Source organism: Petromyzon marinus, chromosome 1 (assembly GCF_048934315.1).
Source record: "Petromyzon marinus isolate PM22_M1 ecotype Great Lakes invasive population chromosome 1, UKy_Petmar_22M1.pri1.0, whole genome shotgun sequence".
NCBI lineage: Eukaryota > Metazoa > Chordata > Hyperoartia > Petromyzontiformes > Petromyzontidae > Petromyzon > Petromyzon marinus.
The window spans coordinates 22,216,780-22,229,785 of NC_133667.1; the positions used below are offsets into that span (position 1 = coordinate 22,216,780).

Genomic DNA, 13,006 nt, shown 5'->3' on the forward strand with positions numbered 1-13,006 from the left:
AACTATCATAAAAGTACTGCCCAGTGTGACCATGAGCATCAGTCTGAATACCTAATGGAGCAGTATTAAAAGGAAAAGCAAAACATGTAATCTGCACTGCATTCAGCCAGCCCAGTATTTATTTCCTTTCTCTCAGGAATGTCTGCTGTTGGTATCGAGTCATGCTCAGCAAGTACTGTAGCTTAGTCCTGTAAGACACAGGGAAACATCAAAAGCTAACGTTACTAGACCCTGCATGCATACCATACCAAATCCTAAACCAATATTTCTCTCAAATGAACGTTGAAATAAAATGCCAAATCCATTTTCACTTGATTCAAAAGTAAAAATTTAGCACGCACAATTTTATTCAAATGCATACAATTCTAAACAATTCAATAATAAGCATGACTAAAGTAAAAATCCGTTGTTTTGTGGAATTAATAAGGTATGATTTTCATGATAACCTATTATATATGGTGTTGAGAGAAATGAAAGTACATGAACTCGCAATCATGAACATAATGGGTTTTAGTTTGACTTCTGCTCAAACGCAAATAAACTGGTGTCATGGTATAGTGGGAGTAAAGGACATTGCACAAAATACCTTGTTATAAGTCGACTATTTATAAACCAAAGTGCAGAAAATATTACTAACATTGCATTAAGGAGTGTGTGGCTACATAAATAACGTGCCCATATTGGCAGCATCACAAGGTGCCCAATGTAGTCGCAATGTTTTACTGGGCTGCCTTTTAATGAGGCACCAGCACGCTGGCCACCGTGCAACTTTAACGACAGACTGGAGTTGGGAGCTGGCTGCAAACGCGTTGCGGTGAAACGGGGAGCAGACAGTCACCTGATAACTGAGAGCCCCCCGTAATGATAGAAAACCTATGACAGACTGCCAAGAGGTGATTGCTTATTGACGTCTGTGGAAGAAGTGAGTGCAGGAGAAATAGGCGAGAATAGTTAGGGAAATGTACAATGAGATCAAGACAATTGCTGGGGGACACAGGGTGGAACCATTGGACGTTTAAGAGTTGGGGGTTACATCATTGATCAGCATATTCAATTCATTGCATGTGTGGCAGCTTTTGTTTGCTGCTTTTTGGCAATGACAGATTTTAAAATGGGAGGTGCAAGCCAGGTTTGGTGAGATCGCAGGAAAGTATGCCGAGGAGATTAAAAAGCCAATGCCCTGAGCACACGTTGTGGATAGGAGAGGGATGGTCAGCCAGCAGGTCGGTAGTTTTTAGGTATTTAGGTACAGTAATGAGGAAATGTGTTAGTTGGGAGGTAAGGGCAAGAGTAAAGGGAGACCAACGGTGAGATGGAAGGATGCGATGGAACGAGGCCTAAGGACAGTGGGGATGTGACAAAGGGAAACACTCAATAACGATACAGGAAAAGATAAAATCAGAGCAGTCGATCTCATGCATTCAAATGGGACTTGCGATTTAGAAGAAGTAATGACAGATGATTTTCGCGGGACAACGGGTGATGTCATGATTATGCTGGCGTGGAGACGACTGTGCTTGGGCAGTATGCGCTCCACAAGTCTAAGGCCAAGTATGTCAATGGTGCCGCTCCCATTCGTTACTGCCATGGTCTATCACGACCAGGCCACCGCCGCACATTTATTCGATGCGACTGCCACCTTCAGTGAATCTTCATTAAATGGTTACTACTATATTTACAGGCAAATGAGATTTAGGATATCAGACATCTAACCACCCAGTGTACAAATAAGAAATCTAAGCTCTTATTGAATAGCGAACAAATTATGATTTTAATTAGTAATGACCTAAAGTGAAGGAAATTTACTTTAAATAAATGACCAATAATCCCAATTATCTTAATTTCTTAGCACAAATGAGGGAACATGTTTTTTTATAAACAGAAGCGATACTTACAAAACTCCTAAATGAAGGTGTTTCGTATAGCTCACATTCCCACATTAATGAAAACACGATGAAAACATTGAAGATAAAAGCAGAGTAGGACGCTGATAATCTAGAGCAGCCGGGGACCAAGCAGCTCGGATTAGCGATTTGTTTGCACCAGAGATGTCGATGATGCAGTGTTCACAGACTAAGCATAGCATGACTCAATGTTGAATCAGCATATTGTGCCTATGAAATTCAGAACATTTGGGATTGGGCATTGCAACTGATCAGAAACAAAACAAAGATATTTGTGAAGTAGGACGTACCGACATTCAGTGTCGGACCAGTAAGAGTTATGCTTTTTCGCTTCCTGTAAAACATTCCTAAACATTCCTAAACACTCTGGACACATGAAGAAATCTATACCGAATAGTGAGAATATGGTTGTCAGGCAGTGCTCTACCACTTTGCATGAGTACTCTCAAAGTTCTGATTTCGAATCGATCGTACGTTTTAACATTGCCCAAACCTTAAACTTACAATTTTCAGACCATCGGTGTTGAAACTATCAAAGTTTTATACCGAGTATAAATCCTGCATGTGGTTAATAAGCTATTGTTTAAAATAACTTTTAAACGAAGGTGCAACACCTTAAACATCCCTTCCCACGGCGTCACGTGGGCTCTGGAATGCAATGGAAGACTATGCGTAGGTTCCATCCGACAGCAGGGGCTCGTAGGCACGCTCATTCTCATCGTGCTTTCTTCGGCAGGCGATCACACACGCCGCCACCAGTCCCATCACCTGCAACATTGCCAAGCGCAAGAATATTATTGCCAGGCTTCAGTACACAGCAACAGAAATACAACTGCCAATATATGCAGTTACCAATTATGTAGGACAATAAAATGACTGGGAAAGTTTCAATCGTTGCCTTGTGTAAAAGTGCTGGCACCCAATGTTTTGTGCATTCTAATGCTGACGTAATGAGATCATACAGCTAATGAAATAAGCACATTACGAATGAACCACGTTTCCACTTATATGCCACATGATCAGCAAGGTATTTTGGTAAATTTGTGGCAAGCACTTTGTGTGTAATGAGCACGACCGTGTCATTTTTATAAGCATAACACAGAAATGCAGTTATGCAATTTTAAAAAGGGTTCACTGTACCTGCAAGAATGCAAATCCAACAGCCACTCCAATCAAGTACGTGAGAATCTGTTGTACTTCGTCTCCCAGCTTTAGCAGACAACCCTTAGGGGGAAGAAAATGGTATATGTTGGAATCCATAAGATGAGGATGATGCAACATTCCCTGCTGGCTTTGCAGAATTGATGCAACATTCCCTGCTGGCTTTGCAGAATTGATGCATGTCACATCCTGCTTATGTTTAATCCCAAAAATATGTACAAATTCTATTATTGTTTCAAACCCAAAATATTTCACTTTTCAGGCGTGAAAATATTAACCCTTTGCTAGTCTATTTTAAGATTAAAATGACTCCGGCAATGAATTGTCTTACTCCCGTAATCATGCGCATCATGTTCAATAGCAATGATAAAAACACACTAAAATTAAAATATAAATGGGGACACAATAAAGTGGATTGACAAAAGGATTAACAGATACCGAGAATGGTTGTCTTGTAGCTAGTAACGATCTCAGTTAATCAACTGCTGTTGGTCATGGGTATTTAAATTATTGTACTTCACCCAACTGGTCTGTGCAGGATGTTGGGGGTCGTGGAGTGGGATTGCATGGAGGATTGAGGAAGTGTTCAAATACCACTGACGTTTACAGTGGCTGAAAATCAAACTCAAGTCACCAGGCATAGTGCACTTAACCGAGTCCTAAACCAACACTATCATATCAATCTAGATTTGAAGTTTTCGTGATTGCAGGGATCCATACTCTTTGGTTCTTTCGGTAAAGGTCCCGTTTGTGTTGCGCCCGAAACGTCGCGATTTATTTTATACCTACGTGACTTTACCGAAAGAACCAAAGAGTACTATCATATCAATATGTTGATTCGAGCAATTCAATTAAAAAGGGGTTAATTTCAATATCGATTCCCGTGTACCCTTAAGGGCACTAATACATTCCATTACTGTCTAGTTGCAGAGTAGGCACAAGCAAAAATAACTTGTTACATTCGCCCACGCCGTCATATTTGTATTCAATGGCGTAAAAACCTCGTGTTGTTTAAAGTCTTTGCCACTGTTGGCTCAACCAGAAATACCTGTTGGTACAGCTTGGCGGGCAGGCTCAGTAATCCGGTGCAGTTCTTGGCAGAGCGCTTACAGCAGCTTAAAGGAACACTGTTGTACTTGTGGCGGCGTGCCCACTCAGTGGTGTTCCAGTCAGAGTAGTTCGCAAATCCGCAGCACTGCAGCTGCACAGATAAAATCAACAGGACGGTTTTCAGCGTGTCGCACGAAGAGCGTTTAACCCATTAAGAGACAAACAGATGAAACGATCCTTCCTATTTTAGGTATAACAGAGATGATCTAAGCAAACAGTGAAACATTTTAAATAAGTTTTACTTAAGGACTTTTCTTTCCATCTTTCTACGGCGTGCTGATGACGTTTTGACCCACAAATATATGCATCACTTATATAAAACACTTTTTAGATACATAAGCACTAATCAACAGGAGCAAAAATTAAGATTTCTATGCACTGCCTTTTCATATATTTGAGTTTTTCCACATTTAAGTCGACACGCAGAAGTTATAGCAAATTCATCATCTGCTGTTATCCTCAGATTAAAAACACTGATAGAGTAATTTTCAAGGATAGCACACCCCACATTTTCACGTAAAAAATAAATTTCAGTGCACGTGAAGCCTTGAAAATACACATCACACGAGCTACAGCTGGTGCAAGAAATTTTGAGCAACGTTTACCTCTTTCTGCATGTAGTCCACAGCACGGCTTTCAGGGTCATAATCTGGCCCCATGTAGTTTTGGAAAGCTTTGTGCATCTTCTGTTGCACCTCAACCTCAACCTAAAAGTCAAATGCATAGATGGGAGTATGTGTATTAAAGCAACTACCAAACACACGCATACATTTAAATAAGGTTGTATTCCTCTTTGTATTCAATGACAAACTTTATAACGAAGACGAACTAAATTTTAGTCGGCATATATATAACAAATAAGGACGATGGTACAATTGACAGCATACAAGAACATTTATCTGGGAAATACTTGCCAAATGACTGATTTTAATATAATCACGTAACATGTGACAGCCGATCAAACCGCTTTAGAATGGGACCATCCCACCAACTGTACGTGTTAAGTTCCACTGATTTTTGACAGTTAATTGATTAAATCTCACTGAAGTTATGAATGACTGTATATTGAAAAAAAGAACATGTCAAAGCATGTATTTGCTATAGCATTCCAAAAACCTCACTTTCTCCTGATATAAATTAACATTTCTTAAACGAACTTCGTTGACACCGTACGTAGCCAACCGTGCAATGAACCACAAAAAAAGTCCAATTAACAAATTACCAGTTACAAAGTCGACTATATTACGGTCAAAACCAGCATTTACACAATGCAATTCTTTCACATTTGAAGCCACAATGAAATGTGACATGTCGCAAGGATACAAATGTGATGTATAAATAGAACCAAATTAATCAGTGCATGTAAATGATCTGAAAATAGGTCACAGGGAGTGCATGTGCTGTTCGGCGTTGTGGTAAGGTGGTGGTGCAGTTCTCACTTTGCCATGGTAAATATAGCCAAGCGCCACTGCAGCCACTTCCAGAGAGAAGATGATGAGGAGCAGCAGGGCGAACTGTTGACAGCAGCGGACCATGGGGAGGGGAGAAACGTCAACCCACGTGAGCATTTTCAACGTGTCAGTGTAGCAACAGTATTATTGCACGTCTTATAGGAAGAATAAAAACAAATCCCCACAGAAAAGGATATTTTCAGCTTTTAAATTTGTTTAGATGTAACACATGAATTACATTACTTGTGTGAAAAGAGGTAGGATGGTAAAAGCCTTGGCAAGAGTTAACTCGAGTGAAAATAAGATGCAGTACACAAATGGTCTCAGCAGCCTCATCGCCAAGTTATCTTTTGCCACCACTCATACCAATTTATTTCACAACGTCTTAGCACAGGATTTCCCAAACTCTATTTCCTCGTGACCCGCAAGGTCTTTTCAAGCTTTTTAAATTATCTCTAAAATAAAAATTGTGATTAAACGCTCAACGCACCCGATGCTTGCTTAACACGTCCCACGTGCCATAGAGCATGCAAATTATATTTAGCATTCTCTACAACGTCATGTGGGTGACAAACACACAAGATCTCCATCTTAAATTTAATCAATGCTCACCACTTAAGCAGTATTGAGCAATCATCATGCATGTGCAGCGACATAATTCAAATGGAGGTACCATTGTTGAACTCATAAATACCATAGCATGGTTGGTGCTGGCAAGGAATGGAGTTTGGGAAACCCTGCCTTACATTAGCAACCTGTAAGCAACAGATCACATGCTGGGCTGTCGCTCCAAACCACTGCTACGCTAGCTTAGGTGACAGTATATACAGCATCACGTTACACAGCTCGTGTACAGGGGGGGGGGGCATCATCTCGCCTGCCGGCGTTGCGCAGCTTACGGAAGCGAGGGCGCAGCGACTCTCCCTGACAGCAGCCCAGCAGCCGATGACGCCGATAAGGAGCAGCACAGCTCCGGCCACGATAATGGCGAGCGCCGGCAGGATGGTGTAGCGATCCTCGAAGAAGTGGTCGTAGCGGTCATAGGTGATGAACACGTAGGCGCCAGCGTAGCAGAACACAGCTGCCGCCGCCTGCATCGCACACGCAGCAGCAAAACGTTTGGGGAAAAATATTTTTTTGCTTATTTGGGAGTCACGGTGGAGTAGCACTGACGGTGTCGCATAATGGATAGGTGATAACAATATTGGTCGCGAACGCCTACGTGTTAAACTGATAACGATAAGATGACGCATGGTCTCATGTAGATTTGTAAGCTCACAACACATGCATCTAATTGCTTGCGTACGAATTGATGTTTTTCCGATTCAGAGGCGACCTCTGCCTTGCAAGTCCAGCGTGCTAACCATTACTTCACAGCAGCTTTACTCTACGTTGTATGTAATGTTCTTACAAACCCTTAAGCGACTTCGGAGGCCGCTACGTTCACCGCTGTTAAAAAATAATTGTTCTTGAATAGAACCACAATCGTGAACAGAAACGACTGAATCACAAGGGAGGTGAAATGTTATACATGTAGTCCTCGGCTTACGAACACACGCACTTACGAACCCCGCTTCCACGAAATATTTTTAACATTGACTTCCAAATGCAAACTCGCACTTGTGAACCGAACCGCGGAACTATTTTGTTCAGTGGCGCGATCCTCCGCGATATGTAATACACATTACAGTAACCTGTTAACAGGTTTTCCCCCTTTTTTCTGGCAACAAAACAGGTGTTAAGTTGTTAAAACACCAAACTGAAACCTTTTACAAGGACTCATGTCTGCATTAACGACAATGCTTGTGGTCAGAATGCAAACAAAAAACACTGATAATATATGCATTGTCCTTGAAACCGATTGGTCCACACCAGAGAGCCTCGTCTCAAGCGGTGCGAGACCAGAGGACGCCAAAAGGCGTACAGCACAAAGACAATGCACTATCAGAGTAATGAGAGCTCGGGGTCAGCATCTATATCATGAAAAAAATCGCCTTGTGTTTTAAAAATAACATGTGCCCAATCTTCCCTGAACACTGATATTTAAAAGACCAGGCTTGCAAAACACATGATTGTTTCTCAATGCTCTGAGGAAATATGCTCAAATTGTTAAAGCTGCTCCTGCTGTACATGGCCACGGGGACCATGAGTAATATTCCGAAATTTTAATTGGCAGGTTCGGTACCCGAGCATACCATGCTATGCCACAGTTTCAAACTCATAATCTCACATTAGCTTGTAAATGTGAGTTAAGAATGAAAGAAATGAATAACAACTGTTTTACTAGAGACAAAAAAGCTAAATTAATAACGTATTGAACACGTAATCTTTTCAAAGGTCCACATTTAAATTTCACCAAGTGTTTAAAAAACATTTAAATGTAAATAATTAATTACACATATGAACAAACACCGCTTATATATTTTTTAATACAGTCATTTATGGAACTGTATTCTCCAAACTGTTGTTTGAGGGCAGTGACCACCAGGGTATACACTAATCCCACGTAATGAAATAGCGAGGTATTCGCTGACAAGCAGTGAAGTAGATAAATACCTTCCCCAGCTACTGTATAATTAATTCGAGTAATGCATGGAATTACAGACCACCTCGATCCAGTTTCATTGTAACCAAGCCTCATTACCTGAAGCTTTCCTGCCCAGTGATGATGGGAAAAACTGGTTTAAGTATACCAGCTTTACAGACATACATATTAACTTGGGATTAGTTATTTTACTATATGGTTATATTGCGATATCAGTGTGAACCTCACAGCAAAGTGCACGTTAAATCAACATATCACAAAACGTTGCACAACAGTGTTTGCTTTAAAGTCATAAATGTTTATGTAGAAATGTATAGGGGTTTCTTCTATTCAGCAAAGATGTCCTGATAGAGCAGGTCTAAACCGAAGTGCTTGTGTTACCTTGCTGCCCCCCTGCTTTCCATATAAATGAGATGTTTCCATTCACACACAGGCCATGTATCATCAAATGATATGTGAAGCAGACAATGAAGGGGTAGACACGCATTGAATTGATAAAAGGGAGGGGGGAGGGCGGTGCAGGGTTTGAACTTAACAATTCTAGTACCTAAAGGAATACTAATAGGCAAATGATCAAAGCTCACCTCTACACACACTTTGGGTTGTAATTGAAAATACGTACGCGTACAGCCCTTTACAATCCACTGCGGGATAAGGGACTCCCGCATGCCATGTAGTGGATTCTTTGACCATACTTCACCAAGCTGGTTAGTGTAGTTGGTTAAAGTGGGCAACAGATGTGGGGAGCATAAAAGTGCAGTACAGCAATGAAGGTTGATGCACCGCACTCTGCTGCTTACTTTGCAGCCCCCAAAAGCAGCGGTGGTGACATGTGAACTCCCTCGCCTGGTATGCAGGAGGTTGTGCTTTCAATCCCGACCCTGACGCCTGGATATTTTATAGTTTGCGGTGTCTCTCTCGCGCTCCTTGTGGATTTTCTCCGGGTTTCCCCTCCACATTTAGAAACGTGCGTTTCGAGTATTCGGCTGCCATAAATCTTCACGCGATAAGCCACTTCGTTGCGCTATCATTTGTGGCAAGGCCACTTCTGAAAAAGAGATGTATTTGTAGCCGAGTGGACCTTACCTGGTAAAAAAAAATAGTTGATATAACAACCTGTTTGCCATAAATGTTTATGCTATGCGGGGCGAGCTCATCGACTAAAAGGAAAACAATGGTGCAGAAATTTTTACCCGATATCCTTGCTTGTTGTGCGGGCTCCATCGTCAGGGACACCACCGGGAAGCCCATTCCCACCCTCGCGCAGTGCAGTATATTTAACCCCACAGCCTCTATCCCTCCCTCCGCTAAAGACCACCACTTGTCAACTACACTTGCAATCTGGATGAGGGCCTCCCCACACAATGCATTTGACCATACTTCACCATACCCCTCAGAATATTTCTTTATACTCTAGGAAACCGATGAGCCATAAAGCTTTTTTTTATCTCACAGATGTCCAGTAGTGGCAGGTCAGAAACGTTACAACAATACAGAAACTTGATAGGAGTTTAAAGTATACGAAAGGTAAATACACTTAAAAAATATATACGGATGTGTTGAAAGAGGGCAGCATAGAGGTGGGAGTAAGTACAGTACAATGGATTTTGGTGCACTGTGCTCTGCTGCCCACAACGTAATCCGAAGCAGACTATATAACAACTATTTAGTTTATCTTCAGAGTTCTGACAAAATTGGGCACATTCCAAGCGATTTGGTCATTGTAAGCTCACGGAATATGTACAGTAATCGTAAATGTGATGACAATAACTGCAAGCATTACACAGTATACTGCATCGAGAAGCTATATACATTATATAAAAATTGTATTGTACTCTGAAAAGCCAAAGCCGTCTATTGACAAGCCTTCAAGGTCACGGTTGATAAATTACATTCAGCAGCATTCAATAAAAATCAGCATCTGTAGGGTACACTGTACTATACACGCTTAAAATATTTGCCAATTATGTGCATTCGTAGAATTTTGTTTCCAAAATGAATTGCAAAACACTACGGATAGGTTTGCCAAAGCATTTTTATGGATTTCGCATTGACATGCAGACAGGGGTCTTCAACGCCATCCATATGCAAAGGCCCTCTATAATGAAAGCACGTTTAAGATGTAAATGGAGAGGAGGAAGCTCCAACAACAGGGGGGTGAAATCGAAATGAAGAACGTCGGATATTGCAAAATGGCATCGCCAATCCGTAGGTAAGGAGAGTGGGAGACCCCTCGGGTTACAGAAACGTAAAGGCAACGCCGATCATCTTAAGCGGCAACAACAGGACACACTGCATCCGTTCTAAATCACCACACTTGCCCTGATTACGCATGGCCAAAGCTGCTACCTTCCTATTCACGTGGGTGATGTCCTGTGGACATATAAAAAATGTCCCCTACTACCCACGCCACAAGGCAAGTCCACACAAACAAGGCTGATTTGCTGGCTTTCTAAATCATGGGGTGCTGCGTGTGTGGTGGTGGTGATGGGGGGGGGGGTTACGGATACAAGCTGTGAAAACGTAAAGGCACAAGAATCATGATCTTAACGGTAGCAACAACAGAACATCGGTGTTCGAACCCCCCCCCCCCCTCAAACTCATTCCACACAAGGCTGACAAAGCTGATGCTTGCTGGGTTTCCTCTCTGTTCACACAATAGCAGCAGCGACTGGCTTCTCACAAATCCCGAGAAGTGGGTTAAAGGTCATTGAAACGCCTCGACTGCCGCTGCGGTGGTCGGTGGTGGCTGGGGCCAAATCGGCAACGGTCTCGTTGAAATAAAAAAAAACAATCTGCAGTCTCTTATTTTCTTATACAAGTTGGTCGGCGTGATTATGGGGCTTATAGCCCACGTTTAACCTTCGTTTGGCGATTAAAGGTTGAACCCGCTGCACAGCGTGCACGTTCAACTCACCCTGTACTGTATTAGAGGGAAAACAAAGCGAAACGACATTAAAATAAACTTAGGCGTCACCGTGGGGAGTGCAATTGAAAACTTTTGCTGCGCGCCAACATTTGTGAGCAAATGAACAGCAAATTCCTCATTGAATTGAGCACCTGTGTGGCACTGCCGTTTGTTTTGGGTTTAAACTTTCAGTCTTCATTCGGCAAACATCTTAAATTCCTCATCAACTCGAAGGTACGAGAGAAATCCGGGGCTAACCGTGGGTTGCGTGTTTGGCGTTTCGTGAATGGTGCAAACGACTTTGAAAAAATAAGTCGGGCCCGGCTTTCCTTGGTTTTACCTCGCCGTGACTGCCGCTAAACTGTGGATTTTATAATTATCGTACGATACCAAATAAACGTTAAGGTCAGCAATGTTCACATCCTAGGGAAAGTACAACAAATACCTTTTAAATTAAGTCAATAAACCAGCTTCACAACAGCTAAAACCATATTTGCTAATAAAATAAGGGGTGCGTTTGTTTAAACCGCTGCAATTTGTAAACAGTTTCAATTCTACGGCTTTACTTGGCAAGATTTTGGTATAAAAAAAAACTGGTTTAAACATTATTTACATTGTTCGATGGAAGAACAAAAACCTGTCTTTCGAGCTTCGGCTCGACAACATCACAGCCCCCGTTTGCATTAAACAAATCTGTAAAAGTTTACTGGGACCGATTGAACGAATTCGACTTAAATTGTAATGAAATATAATCCCTCTAAAAGGGCTCGCGACGAGTAACCATCCAAGGAGGTTTAACAGCGAACGGAAGTCTTTAAAAAAACAAACACACACAACGCGTCGAGAGCCAACGCAGACGTCTGCTTGCACACTCACTACTCTGTATCCACAGTAAAAAGGCTAAGAATTACAATAGCCAAACACAAAACAATAATACAATTAGGCTTTGCAGCTCGTTGTCAATACACAACAGCTGTCCCAGACGTAACATTTCTCTCATCGCCACGGACAAGGCGTGGAGGGGGGGGGGGCAACCCTTCCACGTAACGTCGCTCAAAATCTATTTTCTTTTCGACTTCACATCGCCGCCCATTTTTTAAGTTGTATTGTTTCCCAAACCCCGGCCCCCCCCCCCCTTTCAATGCAGTATTATTGAGCAATGTGCGTTGAGTTTGCGGTAATGTATAGCGCTGAGCGGCGGGGGGGCCGTCGTTTTTGTTTCGTCGCTCGTCGTACGTCGCGAGTCCCCCCCCCACTCCCCGGGTCCCCCCCCTCCCCCATCCTCCTGCGCTCTCAATGCGTGGCGCAGCGAAATGCTGCTGCGCAATCGCCCTTGAGCGCCACTAGCGGGTGGGGTGCCCCGAGGGGGGGGACGCGGGGTGTCGCGGGCGGGTTTCGAGTCTCTCCACTCACCCAGAATACGAAGCTCAGGAAGACCAGCACGGTCTTGGACGACAAGATTCCGCAGCTCGCCATGGTTCGAGCCGGCGAGGTTGCGGCAGGGACAGAAGAAGACGAGAAGAAGGCGACGGTGGGAGGCGCGGGAAGGCTGAAAAGGCGGCTGCGTGATTCGGCGGCGTTCTTTACAGCGACTCGGAGACACGACGGACACTGCCCCCGGCGCGCACTGCGCATGCGTGAAAACGCCCCGCCCCTTCCCCCATTCGCCCCACCCCCCCACTCACCCCGCGATGACGTCACGAAGAGGCGCAACGTGCCTATGAGTAACGCGTGGTTGGCAGGACACACGTTACTCCTGTTATCCGCGGTGGTAACTTCGCTTATCCGCGAATCCTCTCACCCGTGCCTCCGCTCATCTGCGGGATAACGCCTCTTATCCGCAATTCCTCTTACCTGCGACTCTTGTTATTCACGGGATAATGTGTCCGCTGGATAACTCCATTCAGCTGCGACCCCTTTAGCCATG

General features: G+C 43.2%; 1 protein-coding gene across 1 annotated transcript; it reads right to left on the minus strand.

Annotated features, from left to right (window-relative positions):
• Nucleotides 1-2,151: 2,151 nt before the first annotated feature.
• LOC116956464 (tetraspanin-3-like) lies at nucleotides 2,152-12,717 on the minus strand. The gene is made up of 7 exons (XM_032978162.2): nucleotides 12,493-12,717; nucleotides 6,526-6,717; nucleotides 5,615-5,689; nucleotides 4,781-4,882; nucleotides 4,114-4,266; nucleotides 3,045-3,128; nucleotides 2,152-2,672 (listed from the first exon to the last, which is right to left on the minus strand). Exons 1-7 carry the CDS (start codon nucleotides 12,712-12,714, stop codon nucleotides 2,571-2,573), a joined length of 930 nt encoding a protein of 309 aa, XP_032834053.2. The 5' UTR covers nucleotides 12,715-12,717; the 3' UTR covers nucleotides 2,152-2,570.
• Nucleotides 12,718-13,006: the final 289 nt, after the last annotated feature.

Coding starts and splice junctions, on each gene's coding strand:
- LOC116956464 (XM_032978162.2), bottom strand. CDS start 12,714: ATGCGCAGTGCGCGCCGGGGGCAGTGTCCGTCGTGTCTCCGAGTCGCT. Junction 4,883..5,614: donor GCTATATTTACCATGGCAAA/GTGAGAACTGCA, acceptor TTTGACTTTTAG/GTTGAGGTTGAGGTGCAACA. Junction 3,129..4,113: donor CCGCCAAGCTGTACCAACAG/GTATTTCTGGTT, acceptor CTTCCCCCTAAG/GGTTGTCTGCTAAAGCTGGG.